At 47.0% G+C, this 12,701-nt stretch overlaps 1 protein-coding gene across 1 annotated transcript; it reads right to left on the bottom strand.

Annotated features, from left to right (window-relative positions):
• On the bottom strand, positions 1 to 11,912 carry LOC128299923 (tyramine receptor 1-like). Its single transcript, XM_053036076.1, has 5 exons — positions 11,090 to 11,912; positions 8,087 to 8,189; positions 2,890 to 3,015; positions 2,614 to 2,794; positions 1 to 1,496 (listed from the first exon to the last, which is right to left on the bottom strand). Exons 1-5 carry the CDS (start codon positions 11,865 to 11,867, stop codon positions 330 to 332), a joined length of 2,355 nt encoding a protein of 784 aa, XP_052892036.1. The 5' UTR covers positions 11,868 to 11,912; the 3' UTR covers positions 1 to 329.
• Between the last annotated feature and the right edge of the window lie 789 nt (positions 11,913 to 12,701).

Below are 12,701 nucleotides of genomic sequence, written 5' to 3'. Positions count from 1 at the left end.
ATCAAACAATAACGCACAGGAAGCCGATGGACCTTTGCCAGAGGGTCCGTACCATAATGCCCTCAAAGTCGCCAGGCCGTGCCCACCGTTACCCGCGTTGGTCATTGCCCATTTGACCAAATCGGATATGCGATCCATTTGGCGTCCAGCCGGGCAAATTCATCATCGTTCGGAATTTCGCCCCGTTTGGACGCCACGGTTGGATCTGGTGAGCCACGCTGCCCACGGTCGCTCCATTGCTCCATCAATCATGAATGGAGCGAGGCATTGCGGATCTCGGAGCCCGGGTCGCGAATGAGATGGGGGAAGTATACCATCCCGCTCGCAACTCATCGTGCACGCATCGAAAGCTGGTGTATGTTGGCGAACGGGGCCTTCTCGCTGTTGCGGAAGAACCGCCGCAGCGTCAAGCGCCAGAAGGCAGCCCGAAAGTCGACGCTGTAAAAGGCGTAGATGAACGGATTGATTGCACTGTTGATCCACCCGAGCCAGGTGAAGAATTCGCCCAGCTTCGGTACGGTCCAGTCCTTCGGCAGGAACGGCGTGATGATGTAGTGTATGAAGAACGGCAACCAGCAGGCAATGAAGCCACCGACGACGATGCTGAGCGTTTGGGTCGTCTTGTTCTCCCGCTTCATCGACGAGATGCGGGACGAGAGGGACTTCTGGTGGATGCGGATGTTGTTGCCACCGGACCGTCCCCCCACCAGCTGCACCGTGCTGCAGGTCGAGGTCGTGATGGACGTGTTGACCGTGTTGTTCCGTCTAAGACCACCACCACCGCCCGCCGTCGCCGCCAGTGCTGCCGTAGGCCGTCCCTCGTGATGATGGTGATGGTGATGATGGTGATGATGATGATGGTGGTGGAAATGCTGCTGCGATTGGTTTGGCGGTGGCGACGAAGCCCCGCTCGGGACGAAACTCGCCATCGAATGGGATTGTGGTTTGTGGCTTTGTTGATTGAAAACGTTATTGCCCGACGGCCACCGCTCCGAGCCCGTCGGTGGAAGTTGTTTGTAATTGGGCGAGACGGCACCAGCTGTAGCCGTAGCGCCCGTATTGCTCGCATTGCTCTCGGTATTGCTACCACTGCCGGGCCCATCGGGATCGACGACAGGATCATCGACAATCGCGTCAAGAGCAGCCGTTCCATCATCGCACGTGCGCTGCCGCTGCTGCTGCTGCTCCTGATGTCCATCAGCAGCGGGTCCTCCTGTGCCGTTACCGGTCCCAGCAAGGATTGCGGTTTTGTTTAGCGTTCCACCACCGGCCGTACTCATGTCCATCAGTTCGTAGGGCCCGTGTTTGTGGTTGTTTCGTTTGGTAGCCGGCTTCAACGGGCCACTGTCGTCCAGCATCGGTCCGAGCTGTGCGACGTACGTCGTCGTGGCGGTGGAAAGCTGCGACGAGGAACGCTTTCGCTTCGGACTCAATGGGATCGGATCCAGCTCGGACTGATAGCCATCTTCCTCGGGTTCGCGAATGCGGTGACTTTTCTGCAAATGCAATGGTAATCAAGTGAAAAACGGGGAAACGGAATACAGTCACAATGATAGAACCAGCCCTCGGCGAAAGCGATAAGCAAACGAACGAGGTTGTGCGCTGAGCACGAACCTTTCGTTTGGGTTCCTTTTTTTTCCCCCCCGCTGTTGTTGGCCAGATAATTAGCGTGAATCGGTAAAAAAGCGACCAAATTTATGTGCTCTGCAGTCTGCCGCATAATTAAGCAGAATGAGCTTGCACAATTTCTGCGGTGTCGTAACGCTCCAGTCCACGCAAGCAAATGGACATTGTCATCCCGAATTCCTATTTGGTATCAGTTTGGTATCAGTGAACCTCGATTTAACGGGTGGTAAGTTTCATTAGCAATTAATTAGTGATTTGACCAAAAAGGAAGCTTAACGCTGGCGTGATAATGAATGTTGTTTGGCAGAGAGAGAGCGAGAGAGTAGCTTAATGCTGCATCATATTTAATGGCTAATAAATTAACTTTTCCTAAGCGAGTGCCAACACACTCCCACACCGTATTGTGGATTACTTCATCAGAATGTCGCTTACATCATGAGCTTTCCGGCCAGAAATAGACAAAGGATTATGTAAAGAAACGAAACACAAAAATACTGCTTTTTATAGTGAAATTTGCCTAGATAAACAATCTTCCGTTCAGGGAACCGTGGAGCCCAAAACGGTCGGGATCGTAAGCAAACAAAGCCGTAAGATCCCGTCTGCTGGCAGGATCAAAGTGGAAAGATAAAGTCGTGTTCTCGCGCCAAAAAAAAAGAAAAAAAACCCCCACGCAACAAATGGCATGTAAACATGAAATTTGTTTGCCGCGCAAACGTGGCAAACGGCTCGTTTCATAAATCATGATTTCTTTTCAACACAAACAATTGTGCAGAATAAATTTGAATGTTTGCTCGGCAGGACTTCCGTCCGTGTGCACCGGAAAGGACCTCCAGAACCCGACTGCTCAGGCCGGGCACGTGCCCTCGAGCCAGCAGACACAAGCGGTTATTCTATTAGTATTCAACAGCTGTCCACGGGGCGGGATGTACCCCGGCACGGGCTAAGCCATAATCCGCACCGAAGACAACAGCGTTCCGGCGGGCGTACCTTGTGGACTTCGATTTCCGTCATCTTATCGTGCCGGGAGGCGACAACGCATGATATCCGTACGTACACGTACACCATCACCGTCATCGGAATGAAGAAAGAGCCCATGGCCGAGAAGACGACGTAGCCTTCGTTTTGGTTGTAGCGGCACTGGTCCAGCTCCCGTCGGCCCGGTTCGTACCTGGTGGGATAGACGAAAGCAGATGGAAACGGTTACAGTAGCAGTAGCCCGAAGCAGTACAGTTCGGTGTTGAGGCGATTTTTTGCGACGCTTACCAGCCGAGAATCGGGGGACATGTGATGGCCAGTGCCAGCACCCATACGACCAGGATCATCAGCAGCGCCAACCGTTTCGACCGCCGGCGACGGGAATAATTTAATGGTTGCGTTACGGCTAGATATCTGTGGATGTACAAGGATTACATGCGTACTAACGATCAGTGTTTGTTTGTAACATGTGTAACAGCCGAAGCAGGGCAGACAATTAGAATAATTGACAGGGTCGTAGCACTAAGTAAGTTATTCAATGGAATTTATTAGCAGCAGAAGGGACCACACCATTCACTAGCTAGCTAGCAAGTCCCATTAACCAGCCGAAAAATATGAAACAGGAAAGGATTTGATAAATTTGACATTAACTGCAAACAAAGAGAACCTGCACGACATCGGGGTGGCTTGGAGATATTAATCAGGTGGCCGTACGTCAGCGGTAAAGAATGGGAAAATAATTCCATAGACATAATTTGGGCACAAATTACCTCGATTCGTTCATCGCGCCTACGAATACTGAGCACAACACAGTAACATGCATCAGTTATTAGAGAAGTTCTAAATTTACGCTATAACACTTCAGACATAATGTGTCATATTTGCTAAAATTGTCATAAAACATATAACTAAAAACAAAATGGCAACTTCAGTTGCTAAAAAAATATTTTCTATAAGGTTCATAAAAACAAACAAATACACAATTGCGAATGAAAAAGAGAAAACACCAGGAAAAATCTTGAGCGTCGCCCAACGAAAGTGGTTTGGGGTTCGACCAGGAAACGCTTGCTGCATTAATCATTTGTTTAGTAGCATGGTTAGGATTCACGAGCAGTGATCATAAATATGTAAACAACAGAAGGGACGAATAAATCTCAAAGTATGGAATTTTCCCCGCGAGTCGGGCAATCCCGAAGTCCCATCTAACGATGGTTGCGCAGTGGCTATCAGCTGGACTGGAACTGCGAACAGGGACTGTTGATCCGGTTATATAGTTGAAGTAAGTATAGTAAAGCACTGGATGGTAGGAAGGACTATATCAACCCAAAGTTATTCAACTTTTTTTGTTAACTGGAACTCTTGATTTGAGCGTCGAGATCTTCATGAGTGTCCTAACAGGCTCATCAATTTGTGATATTAATTCCTGCAACCAAGTGATATAACCCAACCAAACAATTTCCCGCTCGATCTCTAATGAATGCTTGAGAACAGATTGCGGGATGTTCATTTGTATCACTCAATTACACGATACCGACACCGCTTTGAAGTTTACCGAACCGCGGTACACCGAAACGGGGTCATTCTTATTGACTTTCCGTTCCGCGAATCAACAAACGCGTGTTGAATAATTCAGTTCGGTGCTTTCGATCGGTTCATTTGGGATTTACTGCCCACCCGGCGCTCGATCCCTCGAAAGCATTCAACCGCGCCAGCAGCAAAGCTGCTAAATCGTCCATTGCAACAACATTCATCCGAAGTGTAACCGCGAAGCTTATTGCCATCAAGCGTTGCCGTGCTCCGTCGCACTACACTTTTAAAAGTGCTCCCCGTCCCAAGCGGGATTGTGCGAGATAAATACCGGGTCCGTACCCATCGTGGGACGACATCTGCGGCAACCACTGCGGAGCAGCTTAAGGCGCTGCACGATTGAATTGTTTCCTCCCGGACGTCGTCTAATGAGGGTGGCAACAATTGCTCCCGGGGCCCGGGTGTAAATTTTGCGGGTTTTTGCCACGACAACACGACGTGGAATGCACGCGTGTAATCCGTCGTTTGCCTTGCGGTGGAGCTTTTAAATACAGCGGATAAGCTGATTAATTAGTCTGCTTGCGGTTTGCTGCAGACATCGCCACGTGGCGCTGTGGATTCAGGAATTCTTCCTGTTGGCATGCTACCCACCGTGGGTTTTACGGAATAGACTTTCCTAATTTAGTAAACAACATACCGTGTGGAAAGGATAGAAAAACCCCCAAGTGCCGTTGCATGACACGGTTAAGCACTGTGAGAGCTCCGCAGCAAAACAATGCACAACGCAGCGACTTATCGGGACATAAATTTGCTGCACGAAAGTTTCATCTTTACCGTGGCAGGAACTGTTTGGAAAGGATGGGCTACAACTTTCGACTAAATGAATTCACTGTTCCATCATCATTACCATGAAGCATGCCACTGTCAACAGCGTTCCGGAGAGCATACTTTTAATTAAATTAGACGTTCGATTGGCCCCGTGAATAAGAGTTTATAACGAAGTTGGACGAACTATGTCTCTCGAGGTGATTTTCCGGGGCTCCGTAGCGTTGGATTGGAAGCGTGCGAATAAAATGATCCTCGAAATGTACTGAGGCTCCTGTCGAGCTGGGCCAAAATTCTAGTTGCACATCTTAATCTATTTCAAGAGTGCTTCCCGAGCAAGAAGACCTTCATTTTGTCAGTTTCATTATAGTGTGACCCTTCGCCTGGAGGGCGCTTAAGCATGGAATTAGTTTTCTGTCCTTTTTTTGAGCTTACGGCCCCTACAGGGCCCCAGGTTGGAGATGCTGTGCCGCGCTGGAAGAAGGCGCAAATGTGATGAGAGAACGTAAATGATATAACGGTGCGATGTAAATCAATTTGCGGTACCATTCCCGTACTCAGGACGCACATTATCTCGCTCGTTATCATCGTTAGCCTCGGTGACGGTTAGCTCGTCTTAACTCATCCGTGTGAATGATGGTACGGCTCCTCGGCATCCGGCCAATCTTGAGACGGAACCAGGGCAGATACCCTTATTACTGGCATTTGCATCCACGCACCACGAAGGTGATGCCTTCCAACGCTGCTAGGCGCGTGCGGTCGTGTGAACGCTCAAACAGCATTGCTTAACTCGCTCAAAATGAGCCGAGATCTCATTTTCACCTCAATTCTTGGCTCATTTCCGTATCGTCATTGCGTTGCTATCCGTTTGGTATTCATTCATGTCGAATGTAGCCCCGAATGTATGGATGCTGGATGGAAATTATTCATAGCCTACATCCACCAGTGTGGCACGGTAGTTTATGTGGTATAATATGGCTGTAATTTATTCGGTGCTTAACGCTCCATGCATGTTGTTTGCTAGTGGCACGCGGCACGGGCGTCAAGTGCGAACCAGGCATGCATTAAGCACCGAGCTCGATGGAATTGAGCAGATCTTCATGAAAGAAAGATTCATTCACAGTTGTTTTCAAAACAAAGATTAATGAATTCATATTAAAATCATTCATTGGATAACTTGGAAAACAATACAATATATTAAGAGAAGATTTAAAATTAAAACAGCTAAAAATTTGCATCCAAGCAATGATACACAAACAATTATTTCGAGACAAATCCTTGAACGAAATAATGTCTAGTCGTCTAGAGATTCCCGACGATCCTTGAGTTACAATTTCATATTTTTTGTAATATTTAAATGTTTATTTATTTGCTAATTTTGTCAAAAGTTTCTGAAACTTTAAGCTTCGAAATAAAAAAAAGTACTTTGTTTATTTGAATATTCCCGACTGTGTATCTTCCCTTTAAAACTGCTCAAGGGTTTATGATAATTATATCAATTTTAAACGTGCGGAATTTATGTCCCTTCTCTCATTCTTCATTAAGTAGAGTTGGGTGTTTGAAACCCTTAGCGTAATCAGGCAATGATTCAATGGAGCTTTTTAATTCAATAACTCAACACAATCTTGCGATGCCACTTATATTACAGCTCACGATCCGATTCTTCTGACGCAGATGGTAAACAAGTCGCAAAAAAAAGTGAGAACAATTCCCCGGAAATTGATCGATATTTAAAGCTTCGTCAAGCAAGTTTGGTTTGATTGCGGGCAGCATTAGATTCATATCGATTGTACTCATTCCGGCGACATGCTCATTTATTTATACACCCGCAATCCCAGTCATATGGCGTGCGTTAATAATGTGTTAATCGAGCAAAAACGGGCAACAATTCCATGATTGGACTTCCTATTCCGCTCTCAAACGTTGCACAGTTCTCTCACCCATAAACGGCACGCTGGAATATACATTTACGCACCATATCCATTAACCGCAGAACAGAGCAGATCGGGAAGAAAGTCACAAATGGTGCCCACACTCACACACGTACCACCTTATCGGGCGGCAAATCGTCCAAGCAGGCTTATTCGCCCAATTGCCCGCCCCTCCCCAAAACCGGAACCGTCTGCTGATGAAGCAATTTGTCCGACACAAAGGAAAGGGCCTGCCGGGAAGAATTCGCCTAGATGGGGCAAGGTCGTGTATGCTGGCCAAATCATAATGGGCTCAGCAATTTTCCAATTGAGCTTTATCACTAACTGCAGGCCGACTGTTGTTTTGTTTGTACAGCCTGCGCTCCCCAGCCTGCTTCGTCGGCCCATCGGTAGATATGATGGGTATGCGAGCGGGAGTTCTTTTTCGCTTTACGACTCTTCTGGTACACAAACCCGTCTGGCTTGCGATCGAGAGATATGTTTGCGGCTTCTGTGATGTGCCCATTTGCAATGAGCGTTTTGTTTTGCTACCATTAACGCTGATAACATTTACCCAACATTAGAGTCCAAATGAAATAAAAAAAAGATATCCGATTTTAGTACCCAATTCGCGATATGAGTCTCTTTAACAACCCCTGTAAGATGCTCTCAGTGTACTGGAAATATTCATCGCAAGCGTTATTGGTACGCTACGCCACGTTTTGGCTCGCAGTGAAACGAAACACACCCGAGTGGCGTATTATAATTTATAGTCCGCTAGCAAACTGAATAGACCACGCACGGCACGCCGTTAAACGGCAACCATCGCCATCGCAACATATCGCCATCGCAGTAGAAAAAGTGTAACGTCAAAAACCGGCCGCACCCATGGCATTTGGGGCGATTTTCCACTCCACGTCACACCTTGTCACACCGGTGTGTGTTAAAAGCTTCCGATATGTGGAATTCGTCAGCCATTACACGGTGAGCACTCACTAACAAGCGGCACCTGTCGTCGGTTTATGTACGCTAGTCGCGCTTGCTGACAAAACAGCGATACCATATCGCACCATCGCCCAGGATGTGTCGGAATGTATGGGATGAAAAGGTTAGATTAACGGCAGCGTAAATGAACAACATTGAACAGCACAACGGGGAAAAGAAGGAAAAGGAAAAGGAAAAGCACCCATTCAAACACGTGCCACCACCACCCAAGTACATACCTATCTATACTAATGGCACAAAGGCTGAGAATTGATGCTGTACATAGGAGTACGTCTAATGAGATCCATATATCACACAGAACCCATCCGAGCGGCCAGGACCCTGCGAAGAAAAGAAGAAAGCGGGAAAATGAATAAAAATTGGCAAAAGAAAACAAAACTGGCACGAAGCGGTGAAAAATGTGCTGCCGTGGCGTTGGATCTGGGTGGAAAATGAGCGGAAAAGCCAGGACATTTGCTGGCAGTACGACAACGGCAATTCCGTGGCATTAATGCCACCAACTCCACAAATGAGTGGCACCAAGAACTTGCTTAGCAACTCGAAGCAACAGTCGTGTTTGTCTTTAAAAGTAATATCACCTATCATGTCGCAATGGATGGAACGGGCACGGGGCACGGTGGAGCCGTCAATGGCTCGATTCCGTCGGATTGCTGTGGAATCTGAAAAGTAGGAATGAAATGTGGCCGGCGAGCGAAAGAATTATGTGCGACTAGTATCGCAGTACCACCGTTTGCGAAACGACCCCGAAGCATGTGGCACAAGTGTAAGGATACCGATTACGGTGGTTCCACTAATGGTGGCCTGGGAACCACAACAGAAAAGTCTTTAAACGATTGCCAGCGCCATCGGGAAATGGGGTTGAATTAAAAGGAGCAACAATGAAAGCGAACGAACAAAAAGTTGCACGTTGCAGAACGTGACTGCAGCGCCCTTAGGGCAGATTAAAAGCGAAGCGCATCGATGAAATGGTTGACCTTTTTGTCATCCACTCCGTGCCGGTTAATCCCACCGGTGGGTCCCTCGCTCCGCGTGTGTTTGGTGTCTTCGAACGGTGGCGAAGTTTAATAGCACCTGTGCTTCGGGGGCTACTGGGCAAACGGTTCGGCGATGGAAGTGTGTCCACGTTCACCGCGATGTAATTTAGCACCGTAATGCACTTACGCGATGCAACCGACCGAAGCCACTTTGCAGAACGAACGAATTAGCGGTTATATAATTAGAAGAAATTGGAATGTCGAGAGTAAATTAAACTGAATAGCATCACGGCATGACGAACTGTGGGAGAAACCTCAAATCGAAATGCAGTTATATATGTGCATGCATACGAATGAGTTGAATGGTCTCGGAACTATGTAGGAGTTCTGAACTCCTTTATCTAAACGGACCGTTGAAAGACGATCGTTTGAATTTAAAAGGATTGGCACATTAGGAAGATTCTTGTTTTTTGCTTTTCACATCTAAAAAGAAGCTGAATCGAAAATGAAATGTCGCTGATTTTTCACTCAAACACTGAGCACTTTTATGGCTGCTCTAAACTCTTCTCAAAAACAGCCGCAACTAACCTCACTTTGTGCAATGATGTCACTTACTCCTCGTCCTCGTCTACGTCATGCATAAAACGCACCGTTTATCGTCAGGAGACCTATTCCTAATGTCTCTTGCATGTTTATGTCAGTGGCCAAAATGGTTGTTGCTTGAATTAATGATCCGGCTAAACGTCGGCGCTCGAAGGGAACTTTCGGAACTCGGGCACTTGGGCAAATAAAATCAATAGCACCAGCACCAGGCACTCGTATAATGTTTTTACGAGTTGGTCGGGCCCCAGACATGCCAGCCGTAGCACGTCTTGGCGGTGAAAACCCTCTCGTAAAATCACGAGCCCGATTAAAACGCACCATCGACATGATACATCCATCAGGAAAGGGTACAGTTGGATTTTGAAAGTGATTTCACAAAAGCAGAGGTTGCTGCGTTAGCGATATCGCGGAGGGAAAACTTACCCACAGGCAATCGGGCCACGGTTTTACGAGGTAGTTTGATTTAACGTAGACATATTTATTGTTAGCTGTATGGTGCGAATTGCCCGCAATGCTATAAAATTTGACAATCATTTAAGCATCATCAATTCCGATGCTCTCAGCATTACCGTGGGTTGTGGGGATTTGCTGAGAAAACACTTTTAACTATTGCCGTGACTGCCGAATATCAATTGAAGCTCGTCGTGAATTTGGGAAAGATTCGTAATTCAATTTATCAACTTCACATTCCTGAGAGCGAAAAGGGTCACGCGGAGATGTCTTTGCCATGTGCAAGGTATTGGTAAAGCGGAACAGCAAAACCGCAGCGGAAGACAGCTCCTGAAAAAAAAACCTATCCGATTGCGTCCCGTCTAATATACAAGGACGATTCGTTCCAATGCCATTCGACAGGGATTGTAAATAGAAACGTTCGCTTCTTTGTGCCGCTGAAACCACTAGCAGGAAGATGGGAAGTTATTTTTTGTTTGTTATTACTTTTCCCTGCTTTTGATGGCCAAAGGTCTGCGGACACGGTCCGCACGTCGTACCTACGGACGGAAGAAGTTTACGCTCCGGGGACGCTTAACGGCGGGATACAAAATGGGGTTCCACTTTTGCCAAAAACCGATCTCGTTGCGGCGAACGTCAACGACATTCGGTAAGCAATCAAGGCCAACCGATTTCAAGGATTTCTAGTGTTTGTGGTGAGGATGGGGAACAATTCACAAACTACTTCTGTTCCGGATCCGGTGCGGGTCATGGGAAACTTCCAAATGAAGCTGACAACTTTCGGTACACGGCTCGGTCCATCGTTTGGCTACACGAACGACCCAATATCGATAGTTCTCGAGAAGATTTCGCTATCGAATGGCATGTGATTTGTACCGGCTGTTGCCCACGTCTGTGTTTGTGTATCATAAGAGTTTTGTTGTTTATTTACACTTGTATCAGGTGGAATGTTTACCGAACATTCCATTCGTCAGGCAATCGAACGCACCATAATTGTATCGCGTGTGCTGTGGGCGCGATCAGAAGAATCGCAGGAAGGGACGACGATGTGCACGAGTGGAGATGAGGAGATGACACTTGAGCAAGAATCGGCGAATGGTTGGCGAACACAAACAAACAATTTACAGCCGGCGAAATGATAATGCGCCACATTAAAACCGGCCGGGTACCGTATGGTAGTGACGTTTCGCTTACCTATCAGATGGACCGCTACGGCTGGAGGCATGACGAAGATACCGACGAGCCAGTCGGCCACGGCCAGACTCATCACGAAACAGTTGGTAACCGTGCGTAGACGGCGCGTCGTGATGACGGACAGTATAACGAGCGTGTTACCGATCACAGTCACCACGATCAGCAGACAGAACAGTATCACAACGACGCAATCCTGCCAGTTGGCGATGAGAAAGTGTTCGTCCATCCCTTTTGGCATTTCGATCTGGCGTGCAGTCGGATCGATCGATCCGACTGTCGCGATCGCACTGGTGGTCGTGGCAACGATACCCCCAAACAGGGAGCTTCCCTCGGTGGGGAACGACGCCGGATAGCCGGGGCTGGATAGCGTTTGCTCCGTTGCAAAGTTGATCGTCGACGTGATCGTAAACGGCAGCGAATCGTTCGACGATCGCCCATCATCCGGTGCTGAATTGTACGCACTGCCACTGCCGGACTCCAACAGCTCACTGTCGTTGGCCGCTATAGTGCGGCTTTTGCCGGCGACCACATGCGATGCGGCACTGCCAATGCTGGCAGCACTGGCCGCTAGACTTGGCACGCTTCGGGTCAGATTGAAGGCTGAAGATGGGGGGCCCGCCACCGTGCGATTGAGTGGCGTCACAAAGCGACCGGTCGCTCCCGTTACCGTCGCTGGTACCGTGGATGCTGTGGCGAGACGCAACGATATTGGTGCGGGTGTTTTCGTGTGCTGCTGTCGCTTACTTCCACGATCATCTAACGATTGCGTGTGGCTCATTCTTCGGTGGTGTGAAGATGAAGATAGTAGTAGCAGTAGTAGCAGTAGTAGTTGTGGGAACGCATCATCATGTTCAACAGCTCTTAAAAGAGTGGACTTCTGAATAAATCTGATTGCCACTCCCTAGTATGGCAGATGCGTTCATGATGATACTGGAAAGATAGATAGAACGCGGTGATGAGTGACGGTACAAAAAAGGGAGATAAATCAAGAGCATATTAAATCATTAAAATATTTGACGTAATCCAATCAGGGTTCGGCAGTCAAGAGCTCGCTAAGAGATTCAATATTTTAAAAGTGTTATTTCTAGAACGGAAAATATGTGAACCTTCCGACAGTTTTATACTGGTTCTGCTAATTAAAATAGATGTTAAATATTTTATAAAACATTCGAAAATAGGCCCATAACTTCAATGTTTAAATTCGAAAACTTCACGTTTTCATCGAAGTTCCTGTTTTCAGTTGAGCATAAAACAAAATATTTTAGATATTCTAGAGATCCAACAGAGTAGTATATTCTACGATTTTGACCCATCACAGAAAAGAAAGAAATTTCAAAACGAAACTTTTAAGAAGTAAAACAAATTTTTGATGAATTTTGAAAAGTTAAGCTACTTTTCTTAAAGAATGTTTTGTACTTAAGAATGCTATTGATAATAAAATAATTTCACACATTCAAGCTAATTTGTTGAGGCAATAGATCTCTTTCGTACAATAGATACTAAACAGGTGATGAAAAGTATTCCCAGGCGGCAATATCACCTATTGGAGTGCTTTTGCATGAATTTCAACATCAATGTAATTGTCTACTGTCCACTCAAAGCTTATGTATAG

Source organism: Anopheles moucheti, chromosome 2 (genome assembly GCF_943734755.1).
Source record: "Anopheles moucheti chromosome 2, idAnoMoucSN_F20_07, whole genome shotgun sequence".
In the NCBI taxonomy this organism is placed as follows: Eukaryota; Metazoa; Arthropoda; class Insecta; order Diptera; family Culicidae; genus Anopheles; species Anopheles moucheti.
Note: the sequence above shows the minus strand (reverse complement) of the source record. Positions and strands in the feature narration are given on the sequence as shown.

Excerpts from the sequence above, each read along its gene's own strand:
- LOC128299923 (XM_053036076.1), bottom strand. The coding sequence starts at position 11,867 with ATGAGCCACACGCAATCGTTAGATGATCGTGGAAGTAAGCGACAGCAG. Across the intron at positions 3,016-8,086 it reads TGTGCCATTAGTATAGATAG|ATATCTAGCCGTAACGCAAC; the intron begins GTATGTACTTGG and ends GTACATCCACAG. Across the intron at positions 1,497-2,613 it reads CGGAAATCGAAGTCCACAAG|AAAAGTCACCGCATTCGCGA; the intron begins GTACGCCCGCCG and ends TTGCATTTGCAG.